The following is an 18809-nucleotide window of genomic DNA, read 5'->3' on the forward strand; positions in this document are numbered from 1 at the left end:
AACCTTTGAAAATCTTGAAAGGGATGTGCAAAATATCAATTATATGCAGTCTTTAATGAACGATTAGAGAATAACGAGTAATGAATATGCTTTATACGGATCTGCAGATACATGTTTAGTCTTCTCGAGCACCAACTATCAAATATCTCTCCTGATTGTTGGCACTTGACAATCACCTTACCTGAATTTTACTCAGGTGTAACTAAAGTCTGATTTAAGGGTTGTTTATATTTCACATCATTAATCAGAATCTGTAAAGTAACTAAAATAAATGTAGTGGAGTAAAAACACCACGTTAACCTTAAAGAAAGCCCTCAGGATTATAAAAGACCCCCATCACCCCAGCCACAAACTGTTCTGTCTGCTGCCGTCTGGCAGGCGGTACCGCAGCATCCGGACTAAAACCATCAGACTCAGGGACAGCTTCATCCCACAGGCCATAAGACTATGAAACACCTGAACTTAGAAACAACATCCATAACATTCATCTGGCTGCTACTTAGAAATTATTTATCTAATATATCATATTCACAATGTAGTGACTGCTTTTTTGTCTTTTGTTTTCTTAGTTATGTTCTCTTTTATATGTGTGTGTTATGTGTTATGTGTAACGTTGCTAACTTCTTGGCCAGGTCAGCATTGAAAATGAGATTGTATCTCAATGCTTTTATCTGGTTAAATAAAGGTTAAATAAAAATTAAATAAGATTCCAATCAATCTTGTATATAGACTCTTATTGCACTATTTCACTATTTTTTCTGTGTATCTGTTTTATTGTGTTGCACTGTTGGAGGAGCCTGCAACCTAAGGGGGGGGGTGGGGGGATAGGACACGTTCGATTCCTGTTTTGAATAGTGTGCCGTCGATGGGTTTCATTCCATTTCAAGGTGCTTTTTGACGCTCCGTGTAAACTTCGCGCACTGCCACTCCAACATCCAATCACAGAGCTTGGGGACTGATCACGGGGTTTGTCAAGCTAAGCACATGGTGTAGTCCCAAACGATAGCTGAGGATTCTGGGTAGTGTAGTGTCTTCTGCCATCCAAAAACTCCGAACAAATATTAGTTTCTCCGAATCGAAGGGGAAAAATACAAAAGCATTGTACACAATTTAAACCAATCAATGTTGTGTAATTAACAAGGATAATCTGGTGTTTTTGAGTTGATGAGTAGTTCAGATATCACTGTAAAATCAATCGACAGTAAAGAGAATACTCACTTCCGGGTGTAAAATTCTCCGTTATCCAATGGGAATGGACGCTCGTAATACAATAAAGGGGACATGATCATTATCTTTTAAATAACGTTAACTAAAGGGAACAATCTATTGACACAGCTGAAGCTCTGGCCTTCCTTAAAAACTAACAAATTTAATAAAAATCACAGTTGTATTACACACAATGCACTGTTTTTTGAGAACAAAAATGTGTGACTAATGCACCATAATACATTCTGACGACAAATACAAATTATTATGAATACAAATAAAATAAAAGAAGCCTCCCGTGAGTTACTACAAGCTATAAAGTAGATTTAAAAAACGTTTTATAGAATAAAAGCTCACTGCGGGACGTTGTAGAAATGCGTGTGTGCACCACGACAAAAGAGCCTCATTCACTTTACATTGGGGTTTTTTGCGTGGTGCCGACACGCAAATGTAGCAGAATGCGTGACTCCACCACGCAATGTGGTGTTAAGGTTACGTGGTGGAGTCACGCATTCTGATGAGATCAGGTTGGGAGAGCACATGTGTTTAAAAAAGCAGGAAATAAAAAAAGGAACTCACCTTGTGATAAACCTGCAAGAGAAAAAGCATTTGAGCTCCATACTGTTTCAGAAATAATCCTTGATGTGGTTTAAACAGGATGGCGTTTTATCACAGCAGAATTTAACTTTATCTCCGGTAGTATTCTGATCAGGCATTAGCTCCGCCTCCTCCGCTTTTTTTACATTAAGGACCCAAAATCCGCATTTCTCTAACAGGGCTGCACAAGAGGGGTTTGAGCAGTATGAGGCATGGCTACAATGGGTGAACTGTTTGGTATTTTGAAAAAAAACTTCACAGACCTGTTTTGTATAGGTATGGCCCTACCATATGTTTTTCCAATATAGCATGATAGGTCCACTTTAAGTAAAAGTACAAAAGTATTAGCATCATAGTATAGTAAGTATAGTATTTGTTGTGCAGATTGGTCCATTTCAGAATAATATATATGATATGTTTTATAATGATTGATCATGAAAGTGTTCTCAAAGCTGGTGAAGGTGCAGCTAGTTTGAATGACTTTGTATACTGCAGGGTAGCTTGTGAATTTAGTGCAGGTGGAACTAAAGTCTGATTTAACACTTGATTAGATTTCACATCATTCATCCACATCTGTGAAGTAACTAAAGGTATTAAATACATGTAGTGGAGTAAAAGTACATAATTTACCTCAGAACTGTAGTGGAGTAGAAGAACAAAGAAGCAAATAATTGAAATATAATCAAGCACAGTTACAATCTACTTAGTTACCTTACGTTACCTTGTGAATCTGGTGAGCATTTGAAGTCCATTACTAATGGTAAAGTATGTTTGAACCTTCAGTATGAAACGTTCCCATTTCCCTTATTTGATGGCCCCCCAATCCACGTTTGACCTGGAAATTGTTCCACTCTGCCATAATGAAGAATACTATCTGTTCTCTGAGGATTGAGGGTCAAGCAGCGCAGACAGATCTCTGAGGAGAGATGAATGAGGATACATGGGAGCAGCCTTGAGGTAATTTACCAGGCCAACACCCATTAATATCAATCTGACTGGACCATGCAGCTGGTCAGAATGCTGCAAATCACCCCCATTCTTCAAGAACATCAACAGAATCAAGTTTTAGATTTGATTTCACCCCTCTGGTTGGAACACTTTTTTCCTTGAGTAATGTCCCTTGACCTGCTTCACCAAAAATCAAGAGAGCATTGCATCTCTATGATTTGTGTGTGTGTGTGTGTGTGTAAGATTGCAGGTAAAACGAGGGGTCTGTTTAGCTGACATCCGTCTCGAAGACCCATTTTACATATTGCATTAACATGCCTCTCCACATGTGTCTTAAATGGCTACTGTTAATCTGTGTTGGTTATTCTCGCGTCCAGGAGAGAAGCTTAAAAGGAGACTAAATGGAGTCTCTGGTGAAGTTTCAAAATTGGTACTTAAATTAAAAATTAAGGCGCGGTTATGTTCACAAACAGGATATTGTTCGACAGAAAAGCAGCTGTTTCTGGCTCTCGCTAGCAGAGAAAAGAGGCCGAACCCCTCAGGTCCGGCTGTTTATATATCCTCTGCTGGCTCCTCCCTGCGGGCCAGCTCTCCAACGTTTTAATGTCCGTTGTTTCGCATATCAGAGGATACAGACATTGTACATTCAATATCTAAACACGCCCTTTCTCCTCCTTAACTCTTTCATGACTTTTCATTTAACACATTCTAAACACTGTAATCAATACTCCAAAAATACAGGAAATATTTCACAGCAGTTTGGTTTCCGGTTGTTCCGAATGTTGCCGCATGCTTCCCACATCTGTAAACAATAACGTACTCAAATAAACTGTACCTTCATTTAATATTCAACAATAATAATATCTCGACGTCTATAGTTGTAGTGTTGAAATCAGTAGGTTTCGGTGTGCAACATCATATCATATCGCTGCTAAATTCACCTCTATAGTAAATTGTATATTAGCCTCATGCTAAATGCTAACCGGAGATGAAGGATTTTCAGAATAAAAGCTTAACAACTGGTTGTGCACAAGAACTTCTGGTTTTCAGTATAAAACAGCATTTAAACTGACAGTATGTTTAAGGTACATTATGCCATTAAAAACATTGATTTTAATTTCTAACAGTCCCTCCTTACACACCTGAAAGGTGTGTATATTACTGAAATCAATCAGTTCTTCATCTGAACTCTACATAGTACATAACTCATATCAAAAACATACAATCAAAATGGAATGGTTCGAATAGCCTCAACTTTACAAAAATACAAAAATACTTTGACTGTGTTCAAACATAAAAGTTTTCCCTTGTGCTTAACTTCTAGTGTTTACATTCAATATGGTTCTTCAAAATAGCAGCAATGGCTTGGTATCAGAACATTTCTTCCTCCCTCCTTTCACAGAAACCGTTCTCATACCACGCTCAGTGTTAAGGCACTTGTTTTTACAAAGTGAAAAGAAACAAACCATTTTAGAATTGTAATGATTCTAAAATAGATGAAATCTACCATATAGAACAGTGAAAAATAATAAAAATGAAATAAACTATCTTGGACCAGTGTAATGTAATAATACAAATACAAATACACTATCTTGGAATAGTATAGAGTAAATTTAAATAAAAATACACTATCTTGTAATAGTATAAGTAAATTGAAATGGATTCACTCCATTTTAGCATTTTATTTTGCTCACATGATTTCATCATTTAAAGAATCACATCGGCTGGACATTCATTGAACAACCTCATCTCTGAACATCCATATCGTTTAACATCATTCAAACTAACTCATCATTTTCATCAACATCTGTATTGGGGTGGGCCGTCTTGTTCTGCTAGCATTTGTAACTGTCTCCTCATGAGAAATGTACCCTCCCTCCTTTCATACCATTTAAGGTATGAAAGTAATATGTTCTCTAGAAGAGGCCGTCGTGATCAATCGGTATTTTAGGACATGGAATTAATGCAACATCTAGGCCTCCCCTGGGCGCCCCTATGCTATCCTTGTACCCTGGAGCCTAAACTCCCCCTGGGACTGGTCTCTTAGCCCTACTGGCTTTGGGGTGTTTCGCCATGTTGATTAAAAACATCACTGGCTGTGCTAGTGCACAGGTCCCAGCCCAATCCTGTGACAAGACTGAGTAGAAGGTTTTAGTTCCATAGTACCACCAAACATCTACTCTGGGGTACGGCATTCTAGACAGTGATTTCTGGGAGAAGATTTTGGTCAGTTACAACAGTTGTGAATTTCATCACTTAAAAGTTCCTACTTCAGTACCTTTGGGTGGTCTGTTCTAATGCAGTGATAAAGTCCCTGAAATGGTGTGAAAACCGGTGGAATATCACTAACGCATTACACTAATTTATGTTCAATTCTGGTCTACTTAAATAACTATGCTGACCCCCTTTAACAGTGTGTGGAACCTTGGGTGCCCGAGCATGTGATAATTACTCTCTCCTTTAACAAGGGCTTTAAAAACAGAAGCCATTTCATTAATGGTTTGTAGTTCAATTCAGGAATTTTCACTCATGGCAGATATGTTTCTCCTTTTAAATAACATCTCTAAATGTCAGGTCATCACTGATTAAATGGATGAGCATTAGGAGGTGGTGGCACTTGTCTTTTAAAACTCATACTCTGGTGCCGTGCGCTCCCTCTGAAGCTGCAAGTAAGATTTAAAACATCTGCAGGGTGGGTTGAGCAACCCCTTCTCCCTGAACGATATTTGTTGTCGAAAATATGCACCATTAAAATGAGTGATCCAAGGCCCCGCATGTATGACTCCCAATTATACTAGTTTTTCAAAATTAAAATCTTCAATCGCTCTTTGCCTAGTGTCTTTTTAAAACTCTATATCTTGGACGACAAACAAATGTTGTTTCCACCTTAACAGTTCTCCTATGGTAATATCCATGCTACAATGGTGAAACCAATACTCTAGATTGGAATACTTTATTTGGCTTGGTTCCAGCTCTATCTTTAACATTTTCCATTCAAATAAAGATTTGCCTGCTATCTATATTGTAACAAATTAAATCTTCCCCAAATTCTCACATGAATAAGAATCTCTATAAGAATAATTTGTTTATATTATGAAAAGATTGAATAATATGTTCTACCCTCAGTGTGTTTTTAGGATTATTTTCTAATAAGTGTGTTTATGTGTAAACTCACTCACTCCCGTGTTCCTTATCTCCCCCTCTGGTTGTCAAGCCATGACCCCCTCACGTTCTGCTGGCCCATGCCAACTCCTCTGGTTCTGTCCTCTCCTCCGTCCTGTCTTCTCCTCAGTCCATCCGCTCTTGGATCCTCCCGCTGTAACTCTTTTCAGTGGCCCAACTGCTTTGCATTTCATCTCCTCCTTTTCAGTCTCTACGCTGTTGCATGGAGGGCGTATTCCGCTCTCATGTCCCACACTCTGCTTTTGTGCCAAATCTCGTGGCTCAGTTTGGAACTTCATGTCCTGTTTGAGGGACCGATGAGAGTTTGCCTCTTTGTCAGCATGCTGGTTTGGTTTTGGATGCCTCAGGTGGAGATGGATCTGGATGCCTCAGGTGGAAATGGTTCTGGATGCCTCAGGTGGAGATGGTTCTGGATGCCTCATGTCATTGTTGGTTCAGCTCGGGTTCTCTGTCTTTTCGATGGAGGAGGAGTCTCCTGTGGTGAGGTCATTTGTCTGAAGATGGGGTTGTAGCAGTCTGACAGGCAGAGAGAGAGAGAGAGAGAGAGAGAGAGATCTCGGGACGCATTACCTATAGTTAATTCTAACACACTGAGGTAAAGTATATCCAATCCTTTCCACTCTATTTTCCTAATATTACTATCTGTCTTAGATGTTAAATGTCATCTAAACCCAATTAATGTCTACTAATGGTTGTGCCATATCCCTAAACATTGTTTCCACCCACTGTAACATGTTTACTCCAAATAACTCTTTCAGGAAACCATTTTCTTCTATAAATTAAAAATACCTACATGTTTCAAGCACCACATATTTCACACACTACAAAAGAACGTCCCCATATTTTCTCCATTACTTTAAATCTCACTGTTATTTAGAACATAAGTAACTTCTGTGACTGAACATATCTGCAATGTCGCCACAATCTGCTGGGGAATTTTGTTCATAGAGTTTGTACGTACAAAGCTGTACTTGTGGGTTAGTAGCCTGTTTCTACTGTAATCATTTTCAATAATTGTGCTCAGGTCACCGGTCGGTTGTCCATAAACTTAACAGGGGTGTTTCTGGCACAGACTAAAACATGGATCCAGTGTATTTGGAGATTCCGCTAATCTGTAAATCCCCATCACTGATTTTCCCGATCACTTAAACCCATCTCATCATTTGATAGAAGAACTGCATATATGGGGGGTGAATCATCTTGATTGTAACCGCCTCACCTTTGGGACCGAGTATTTCTAACTCCTCCTCTTGTTGCTCAGCTGATCTTTTGGCTCTGGGGATAAGTGAAAGTCTCTGAAACACAGCTGGAGTTCTGTTAGTGATGTGAGCATTATCTATGAGTGAACTAATGGATCCATGTCTTACTTGATATTGTACTCCCCATCCAACCAGAAAGGTGCCACGTGTAATGAGCACAATCAACAATGCTATTCTGACTCTTATCCCTAGGGGACCCCACAATAGCTTTGGCTTTGTTCTTGACATCATCTCTATTTTCTCCCTGGTTGTGTCAGTTACAGAATTTAAATAATGAGTACTATAATAACGTATACAAAAATTGGACTCTTTTTCAGATGTAAAGCAAAGAATAGGTTTTCACTTTAGTGTACAATCTGAAAATCTATAGACAATTCGTCTTTTGAGCTGTTTCTATCTTTATCTGATTTCTATTTATTGTTTTGTTCCAGCTCTGCCAAATCAGTCCTAACTCCCAATAATGTTCTGGAAGTTGCCAGTGAAGGGTGACAATGTGTGAGGTGGTGTCAATTTGCTCCTTTTTCTTTACCTTTAAACCGGAGCGCGTGTGAAGTTCGTTACAACTTCTCACGGTTCCGTCCACCGGGGATCAGCTCACTGTCTTTTGTGAACTTTCACCCTCACCCAATCACCTGGCCGAACAGGAGTCTCTTCTGGCGTCTCGTCTGGTATCTCTGTAGTTTTCCTATTCTGTGTAGACAAAACTTGGATAATATTACTCAGAGTTCTGACATATTCATTACTTGTATTCGTCTAATATCTAAAACTGGACCACTCCCTCCTTGGAGGAGGCCCAAGCGTCGGCATACCTTTTGTCGTTATGAGACCTATTATTAACTACATGTTATTATTTCTTAACTACAACGTCACTGAAATCAACATATCTGTATAATCATGACACTCCCTCCTTTGAGCAGAACATGCTCAATTAATATTGCAATGATTACCCTATTCTGAACAGGACATGTAAAACCCATAATGTTGCATTAAATAAATATAACTTCTCCGTGTACCCATAAGGTGTACACAAAATATCGTATGATGTATGGCTTTCTGATGGTATAAAAACATATTTACTCAAATCTGCCATTAGTACAAAAAATGGTTTACTTGTTGCAATAATGGCTTTTGTCCTGGTATTATGCATCATTGTTGCTGCGAAAAACAATACCCCTGGTGTCGCTAATGCGTCTCAATAATTCTAGGATTAGAGGATTGTTTGATACTGCTGTACAAAGATATAATAAAATAATATTTATCTAAACTAGAGGGAAACATACGAACCATTCTCACAGAGGGTGACATGCATGAAGGGCTGGTGGCCCTCACTCAAAATGAGATAGTGCCTTACGCACTACATTATAAATCAGTAAAATGACTCAAGAATAAATAAATAAAAAACTGATTCTTGAAACAGTTGTAAAAACCCTACAACTTCTTCATCCAAGCTCTCAATCAGTGTTATGTTATTTAATCTGCAGCTCATTGCCTTAAAACAGATACTTCAGACCGATTATAAAATGTGTTTATGAAAAAATGTAATCTGACTCCATAAATCACATAATTGTTTGACTAAAAAACTACACTTCCACTAACAATAAATGAAGTTCCCCTTTAACACAGCCCCGGTCTTCTGACGGGGTCTATCTATGTACTGGCTGGAAAATGTTGTGCCAGTCTCTGTCGCTCTGTCACTGTCCTCCCGCTAACAGTCACTCTCTAGTTCTGCTGGGTTCTTGTTGACTTCTTCACTGGTTTGAGACAAGCGACCCTATCGGACACCTCCCTTTGTAGCCAGACCTCACCACAGCAGAATCGAGTTTCTGTTTTTAGGTCTCAACAGCTCCACGTCAGGTGTATCGCCGCCCCTTGAACTGCAGTCGGTGTAAACAGGAGGATTTGGTATGGATTCTCCGTCTTGGGCGTCTTGGTACTAGGTTTCCGTCTTCATATTTTTGGGTGAAAACCCATCGTCTTGACCTCACTAGCTGGGTTGACACAATAGTTTTCTGTGTGGGGGAACAACTTCACTCGTAATCTCTATCCTTCTCATAATTACAAAAATAGTCTGCTAAATGTTCTACTATGTTTTAATCTTCTACTAATCTGTGGATGCTTTATGTGTAAATGCAATATGCTACTCACTATCTTTTAAATAACATTCAACCTCTCCCTTCTGTGGTGACAGATATGGCTCAATGTAGCTGGTTTTCAAAATACCCTTGTGCTGAAGATGTATCACCTGGTGGTCTGGCCCTCTGAGCTTCCTCATTGTTGTAGTTGATACCAGGCTGTCAGTGGTATTTGGTTCATGTTTGGCAATGCTGTTCGTCTTTGACATCCCTGAGACCCCCTGCTTCTGTCGTAATCATGGAAACCTCCCCCAGGGTAACTACATGGAGGGCCGTTGTTTGGTGCATGTGGTGGGTGTTGCCTTAGTAGTTGCGGGCAATCTCTGGTCCAATGGTCCATTTGGTTGCAATGGTAACATCCCTCAAACCGTAAACGTCTTCTGCCTGTGCCTCCTTGGAAACCTCCTGGTTGTTGGTTCTGCATCTGATTCTCTGGCACTATCTGAGATTTAACTGTTTGAGGTGTCTGCTCTGCATTCTCTGGTTCTTCCTGAGCTTGAATTGTTGGAGGTGTCTGCCCTGCCTTCTCTGGAAGTTTCCCCTCCCTTCTCCTTGTCTTGTTCCTACAAGCTACGGTGTCTTTTGGTGACATGTTTCTTAAATAGGTGAATGGAATTATTAAGTTATCAAAGATGAAGCACCAATCCTCTGACTAGCACCTTCGTTCCTGATAAATAATATCCTATGTCATCAGAATTGTTAAATCTGTTTTTTTTTGTGTTTTTTTTATTTATAGATTTTTTTTTTTATTTAAGTTTTTTTTGTAAAATATTAATCAAGTTAATTAAAGGTTATGCACATTTTAAAATCTGAAATGCTAAAATAAAAATTGTACAGTATATGGTTTTGACTTTGAAATATGAAAATTAGAAATCTGGTGAAAATCTAAATCTACTGTGTACAGTGCATACCGAAGTGTATGAAATTGTGTAAATGTCTTAACTTGTGTTAGCTTCAACACATTTGTTTGCTTATTTGAAAGAGTATTATGTAAAGTTTCTTATCTTATAATTAGAAACCACTTACAATTCTATCTCGGCGATGAAGCATGTGTTTATTTATAATACTTAAAATTAAACTTCAAAATGTTATTGAGTGTTTCCTCTATGCAATAATTATGTACTACCAGCAGAGTGCGCTATTGTAATTTCCAGCTTAACCCACTAGGGATTACTGTTGCAAAACTAACCTCTATTTAACAAGAAAAGCTTATTTTTCTTCTTAAAAATGGAAAGAGAATTACACTAGGGATTACACTATGGTAAAACAACACAGCACATAACCGCCAAAACACATTTGCAAACTGGACTATTTAAAAAAAAAACGTCAATTCACACTTCCAAGCAGAAAATAAACTTCCAAAATCAGATCCCCACAAATACCAAACTTCCCACGGTAAGATAACCTGTCTATTTTATAGTTCCAACTCTGCAAAGAAATATGATTTGTCCTTCTCAAGATGGAGTGCCTAGCCTCATGTGAGTAGGACTGAGTACTTTCAAATGAGCATTTCACGAAATGGCGACTGCCATTGCTCATTGTAAACATGAGGGCAAGACAAGATGGCAACTGATTTTCCAACCTTTGACCTGAAGAACAAAGGGATTTGAAAACACCTCGTGGCTCTCACAGCGGAGTTGAAATAATGAGGGTGATCTTTTAGTTCTAGAAAATTCAACACAAAACAACACTGCAGTTTAAAATAACATTTCTATGTAATTTACAATTATAAATGGGCCTCATACCCTTACGTCATAGCCCTCAACCCATGTACGTAATGTTTTGACTTTAAGAGCCAGTATGGTTATCTCTTCTGTTTAAACACGCTATCATGGGACAAAGTAAGACGCTAATCAAACACAATCAGCAGAATATCGTCTATCTAACGCACGAATGTCGCACTTCTCGTCATAATCCAGACGCAATGTCTGTTTGAAAACAGAAAAAACAACCACTGAAAGCTTCAAACTTTTCAGGCCTTTTCCCAGAAAAGGACTTTTTGAAAAAGAAAGCCTCACACTGTAATTAAAACACTCACTCAACTTTGTTCTTGTCTCAAACAGTCCCCACTGTTTAATGGCCTAAAACCATTCACGTTAAATTAAAACGTAACAAGAAATACTTATTGGAGCGATTAGCCTTCTGCCGACATGTAATAACAGACAAACGAATAGCATGCAGGGTTAAATATAAGAAAAATAAGTAATTTGAACTCACCCTGCTTGTGAAAATGCAACGCCACATGTTATATGATTGTTATTGTTATACATTTGGTTGTTTTAACATTAATTGCCCAGCTATTTTCAGTAACCGGAAGCAGCCGTCCAACACACAGTCCTAAGATTGTCCTGCATAAACTACTTGAAAAATTTGACATAACAGGCTTCTTCTTACCGAGTTGTTTGAGCTCTCTGTGTGTCGAACGGGATTGCCAGCGGCTCCGGGCAACAGCCGGCTGTGTAGTCTCTCCGGTCCAACAAGAATCACGTCAGCTGGTCCCAATTGTTAATCTGTGTTGGTTATTATCACGTCCAGGAGAGAAGCTTAAAAGGAGACTAAATGGAATCTCTGGTGAAGTTTCAAAATTGGTACTTTAATTAAAAATAAAGTTGCGGTTATGTTCACAAACAGGATATTGTTCGACAGAAAAGCAGCTGTCTCTGGCTCTCCTTAGCAGAGAAAAAGAGGCCGAACCCCTCAGGTCTCGCTGTTTATATATCCTCTGCTGGCTCCTCTCCAACGTTTTAATGTCCGTTGTTTCGCATATCAGAGGATACAGACATTGTACATTCAATATATGTCTAAACACGCCTTTTCTCCTCCTTAACTCTTTCATGACTTTTCATTTAACACATTCTAAACACTGTAATCAATACTCCAAAAAATACAGGAAATACTTCACAGCAGTTTGGTTTCCGGTCGTTCCGAATGTTGTGACATGCTTCCCACATCTGTAAACAATAACGTACTCAAATAAACTGTACCTTCATTTAATATTCAACAATAATAATATCTCGACTTCTATAGTTGTAGTGTTGAAATCAGTAGGTTTCGGTGTGCAACATCATATCATCTCGCTGCTAAATTCACCTCTATAGGAAATGGTATATTAGCCTCATGCTAAATGCTAACCGGAGATGACGGATTTTCAGAATAAAGCTTAACAACTGGTTGTGCACAAGAACTTCTGGTTTTTCAGTATAAAACAGCATTTAAACTGACGGTATGTTTAAGGTACATTATGCTATCAAAACATTGATTTTAATTTATAACACTACTTGATACTGTACTAGATCTACCTTAATAAGAATATAATTATGTTATGCAAAGACCAAATGCAATGTTGTTTTTAACTGGTAAGGCAGCAGTGCACTTTATATATGCCATAAATAAGTATAACAAGTAATACAAATCACTCAATGTATTAAACACACTCTAAAGGCCATTTTGATACAGCCGACATGTGATTCATTTATTACCTTGATAAGGAATGTAAGGGTAAGGACACCTCTGTAAATATGACTGTTTTACTGTCAAAAAGCAGGAGAGAACATGTATTCCTGAGAATGTTTGGTCAGTTAGAACCAAACTTAACTCCTACTTTGAAGAGCTTGATAACAAGCATGGTGATCAGATTCATAAATGCAGTTTCATCTGGAAACACACAGAGGCAGATGGTATAAACATACACTTTCAACAGTTTTGCAGAAACAAAGCACACTTCATAAAATACTTGAAATGCAGCTGCCTCAGAATCTCCATCAGCTCCACCCAGTGAAGCCAGCATGATCCATCCCAAACATTTAGCTAACCCTGCTTCACATCGACTTCAAAACACCTTTTGATTCAGTTTTTGATGTATCTTTTACTGCACTTTTCTATGGTTGTGTTGACTGGATTTCTTTCACGTAGCAGTGGGCATGTTCCCCCGGCATGAAGCGTCTTGCTGTGCTTGCTGCATGACGGTTGCTCCGGTCATTGGTCTTTTCATCTCCATGGGTTTGCACTGGAATAACGGTAATGTAATGTTGAAACTCCAGTTGAAGAAGTACTGGACCAAAGGGGCTAATGAGGGTTCCTGGTGTGTGTGTTCCATGAATATCTGTGTGTGGCTGTGCATTCTTTTGTGTGTGTGTGTGTGTGTGTGCGTATGTATGTGTGTGCGTGTTTGTGTGTGTTTCAGAACGCCTTCACCCCACTGACAGACGCGAAAACTCGGAGCCATGCCGACGATGTGGGGCTCGTGCTGTCCTCTCTCCAGGCTAGTATATACCGGGGAGGCTACAGCCGCTTTGCTCCCTATTAGCAACACCTCCAACCTGAACCCAACCTTCCAACAGGACAGAAAGTGTGTGTGAGCGATTGAAACCACGAGTTATCAGAGAGACGTTACTGAGGCCTGGGTATTGCAATACATGCAGTCTGTGCATAATTTCAGCGTCTTCTAAGAACGAAAAAAAGAAAAAGAAAACGACAGCTGATATTTTTCATCTTATACCTCAGATATTTTGTGCTGTGTATTTTGATATTGTGGGTTTTTAATTTCTAAAGATTTAAACCTAGATTATCAGCTGTAGGTTTTCCATAGAGAGCTGCTAGAGTAATGATGAGACACAAATACAATATTTATCAGATTCAAATAGTTAGGGCTTGTAAAGAACTCCAACCCTGTAAGAGAGTCACTTTTTGGAGTTTTCTTACGTTTTGTTAGTGTTAAAGTGACTATGCCAGTCAAGTATTGTTGTTTTTATCGTCTCAGCTTATTTTGGTACTTCCTCTTTCAGTTTAGCTAGATTGTTCTCCCCCATTGGTTTGTGAAGAAGCGAAGAAGCCTTGAAACCCAGGGACAACTTCTGAGGGCGGAGAGAGAGAAGCTGAGAACAGCCATGCTGTTTGTAAGTTACCTCGAGACCAAGCTTTATTACTTGCGACTGCAACTTTACTATCATATGCTTATGGTTATTTTGCAAAAAGCAAGATAACAATAATAATACCAAAACAAAATGTTATGTCTGCATAGTCATGGAAGCTGCATGTATTGTAGCCCAATTTTGTATTGAGTGCGATATGATGTGTTTTTGTTTTGTAACATATGAAATTGCATTCCATTTAAAAAAGGGAATAAATAAATCATCTAAGTATTTCATAATAACACAATCCCTGCTCTATCTGAAATATTATCCAGCGAACTTCCAAAAACACCCTGTTTTAAGATTGGTTTGTTTCATACGTTAATTAACCAGAAAATAAAGGTTTAAAATGTGGCTACAGTAGAGTGATGCAGTGATGACACATTTCTGTAGTCCTCGAAAAAAGGCAATAGCATTTTCCCATTGGATTTTGGAATATGCTGACAAAAGCTCTGTAGCTAAAACACGTTTATGATTCTTAAATGTTTAGCCGCATAATCTACACATATTATCACTTTATTATTTTTGAAGCATAACTGCACTGTCAAGAAGTAGGTATCTAACATTAGGTTATAAAGGAACGACATCACGGTCCCAAGGCATCGCATCACCACCGCTAAGCTAAAGATTCTGCATTATGATGTTAGACTTTTTTAGCAACCACCGTTTTTTTGAGACGGGTAAAAGCTTCAGACATTCAACAACTGACGTATTTCAAATCGTAGAACAAAACGAGAAATGTATTTTGCCTGTGTTAACCACAGGCCTTATTTTGTGGATTTAGGACTTTTTCCAGCACCAGTCCTTTAATCTGTCTGACAGTATTTGAAATTAGGACCAACAGCTGGCAGAAAGTAAACTTGGAGCCAAGAGGTTTCTATACCCGTGCAATCCAATCAAGCAGTTTGTTGCAAAAGCAGTATTTTACTTATTGCTTAATGCTGATTTAGCATCTGATCTAATTAGATATGATTTAGGTCAGTGTGCTCGACATACTGATCATGCAAAAACACAATTATTGACTGACAAGATCACCACAACAACTCACACCATCAGCCGCTATGGCTATATTGATTAGACAGGGTGACAATAAATCTGGTTTAAATAAAATCATCTTGCAATCTTTAAGTCAAAGAGAGACTTAAAACCCTTTGGTGAATGCAATGTGTTTTCATAAACCACTATTCTTTGTTTTATATTCCAAAAATATAACATGTTTTTGTAAAAAGGGCATTTGTGCTTTTGTATCTTGATAAAGAGGGTCATTAAGTTGTGATCACTTAATAAAACATGCAACAACAAGTATTGGCAGTCCCAGCTGCTCTCAGCTTCCATAGGTAGTCCAGGTCAGTTTAGTTTCCTCTTAGGGAGAGAATGGTGTGAGTCAGTACATTATGCAGCCGGGTATTTACTGACTGAATCCTGTGCTAATGTCTTACACCACTTCATGCCAAAGGGTCCGATGGAAATATCTGCCGTGTGTGTGTGCGTACAGTGAAGATTTTACATAGCTATAAATTAGGAGAAAAAAAATTGCCATGGCAACTAAACTGTTCAACTATTTAATTGCTTGGTCCATACGCTGTGAGCTGCAAAAGAGTAAGCTCCTCATTAAAAAACTTAAAAACTTAATTTAATATGACCAATTAGAATTACTGCTGGATTCCTGGAGAAGTCAAACTTTAAATCAAAGTATTTAAAGATTTATTATTTTGTGGCACTAATTATCTTCCGTACTGAGTAGATGTAATGGTTTTTTATATAAACTTCCAATATATTCATTGGTATAATTGATGATTTTTATATTACAGAAGAGATTTAAAAAAAAAATATAGCAGTGGCCAAAGCCACTGTCTATTTTATCTCTTTGTTGATTTTGTTGCTGTTTTTTCTTTCATTACTACATTTTAAGAGGGATAAAGTACAGTATAATAATCCAACAATGTATTATAATTGAACTGTGCAGTGAAGATGTTCTCTTATATGAAATACACAATGGTATAATGTTTTAGATTTAGAAGAGTAGATCAGTTGTTAGGGCGAGCTATCTCATTTTCTATCGCATATCCTGATTTGTATTAACTCTTTACAAATGATGTAATCACAATCTAGATTCTCACACATCGACATTTTTGTCAACTGTACCATTTTGCACACGTCCTTTTCACATAAAACTGAGACATATCAGTGCTGTAACCTTCCTTAACTTCTTTTCATTTCTGTAATGTCTCTCTTTTCTCTCATTCTTAATGTGACATCCTTTCTGTTATTTACTAGAACTCAAACTTTGCTCTTTGAAAATAAACTGTTTGAATATTATAACACTAAATAAATATGAGAATTTGTGAACAGCCTAATCTACGGTATGATGTAAATAGAATTAATGGAATACTCTGTAGTGTATTTGAAAAGCACTACACGTATCAGGACTCTGATACAGCTGCACTGTAAGCCAGCCCGCTTCCTGTGCCACATTCTGTTTACAACTATTCCCAATAAGTGGTGTTGTTACATATCTCCTTTTTTGTATTTATAACACATTAGATAGGATCAACTCTCAGATGCATCACATAAAGAAGGCAGCAGTCAGAGCCTCGACGGTTCGAACCCCCCCCCCCCCCCCCCACCCCTGTGTCCGTCAGAAACAGGACCACTCGTTGTCCTCACTATGCTGAATGTCTGACTCCTCAACTACTTTATACAGGCTCTGCTTCCAGTAGGTGTTGTGGTTCAAAACAAGGCTTCCTACCCAGTCATTGTATGTGCATGTACTATGGTTCTTCCACTAATCAATAACCATCAATAAAGTTTTGTTTTCTCAATATGTTCCAGGCTGTCTGCTATTTTTTTTGAGTGGAGACAGCCTCAAAGAAAGATTCACAAGCTAGCCAGATTGCATTAAGTATGAATGTGGTGTTAATACTGCACAGTCAGTAACATGCATTCATTGAAGTCAATGCACGGAGAGGCACTGGCTATACTGAGAGCCAGACATACAACATTTGATAGTTAGCTTAAATGTACTATTTAACTGGGAATTTGCACAATGATTAGCCTTTTGGTTAGGCGACTGCGTGATGTACACTGCACACGCACATGCCTACAGGTAAGTTATGGATTTGATTAAAATTGTATAGGCTATCAGTGTTGGAGGATGTACTCAGATATTTTACTTCAATACTACAGTGAAAAAATACTCTGTTACATGGAAAATCCTTCAATCAAATTTGTAGTCAAGTAACAGTACAAAAGACAGGCATTACAAATTCCTTAAAACTTATATTCATAACTTTAATGTTGGATCTAGTTAAGATAGGGTTTTCATTTAATTATTGTATTTACATTTAACCTATACAAATGCAACATAATTTCCATACAAATCTATGTTTATCAATAGCATACATCTTCAAGGTAGCTAGTAACTAAAGCTGTAAAATAAATGTAGTGGAGTAAAAAATCCCAAATTTGCCCCAAAAATGTAGAAGTAAAGGTTTAAAATAGCATAATCTGGAAGTACTCAGTTGAAGTACAAGTACCTTACATTTCTACTTAAGTACAGTACTTGAGTAAATGTACTTTGTTACATTCCTCCACTGTAGGCTATTGCATACGTTGCATTCAACACAGATGGAAATAAATATTGACCCTAACTTGTAAATCAAGTCTATTGGCTTACCTCTCTGGACAAAGATGTATTTGATTTCCTTGTAGAAGTCTTTTTTTTTTAGGTTTTAAAAGTCTCTCCTTCTCAATAGAGATGATTTCCAGGGATAAAGGTGTTTTGCTGGAGCTGGCTAACGTGGAGGTGAGTAGATGTGATCGCTGCCTCCCCCGGGCTTTTTCCTCCCAGTTTCATGACAAGATGTTCATGCTAAGACCATCGGGGCAGCAGTAGTTCAGTCTGTAGGGACTTGGCTTCGTGACTGGAGGGTTAGCGGTTCAAGTCCCAATCAGACAATACAAAAATAAAAGTGGGGACTGATAACTGGAGAGGTTTCAGTGCTCCTCCTCGGCACTGCTGAGGTGTCCTTGAGCAAGGTAGCAAACCCTGAACTGCTCCCTGACGCCGGACAGACTGGCTCTGACACCTTTCTAAAATGCTTGTGCATGTGTGCACCTATGTGTATTTGTACTGTTTGTGTGTATTAAAAAATGTAGCACAATTTAAAATCAATAAAGGTTCATTTTAAACGTAATCTTTTACACATATGTGTAACAAATTACGTGGAATATAAGAAGGGGGCATAGGCGGCGCGTGAGGCTCAGATTTGGGAACGCTAAATAACTTTTTTTACCTGACGCTGCCCGCCTCCAGCGTTTATCGTTTTTCCAACCCAGATTTAACCACGCCTACTTCCGCATTACGTAAGCATCGACTTAGCTCTACACGATAGCGTCATTGACGTCATCTTCGGCTGCCGGGTTAGGGTTAGCAAGGTAACTTCAGGGTTAACTCTGAGTTTACTGTCCTACGACGCTGGTTCACTTTTTACCGGGGTAGATCTCTATGGTAACTTATGCTGTGGTTCCAGATAAGAGATCAACACAGTGAAAGCACGGCCTGCTGACCGATC

The 18809-nt window shown here is 38.5% G+C and overlaps 1 protein-coding gene across 1 annotated transcript in view; it reads left to right on the forward strand.

Annotated features, from left to right (window-relative positions):
- The window catches only part of LOC117533583 (RNA binding protein fox-1 homolog 1-like), a 380569-nt gene extending 363507 nt beyond the window's left edge, over positions 1-17062 (forward strand). Inside the window, 1 exon segment of the mRNA XM_034197413.1 lies at positions 13509-17062. Within this exon segment, the coding sequence (XP_034053304.1) occupies positions 13509-13631 (123 nt within the window). The 3' untranslated portion in view covers positions 13632-17062.
- Positions 17063-18809: the final 1747 nt, after the last annotated feature.

This window comes from Gymnodraco acuticeps, unplaced genomic scaffold, assembly GCF_902827175.1.
Source record: "Gymnodraco acuticeps unplaced genomic scaffold, fGymAcu1.1, whole genome shotgun sequence".
In the NCBI taxonomy this organism is placed as follows: Eukaryota; Metazoa; Chordata; class Actinopteri; order Perciformes; family Bathydraconidae; genus Gymnodraco; species Gymnodraco acuticeps.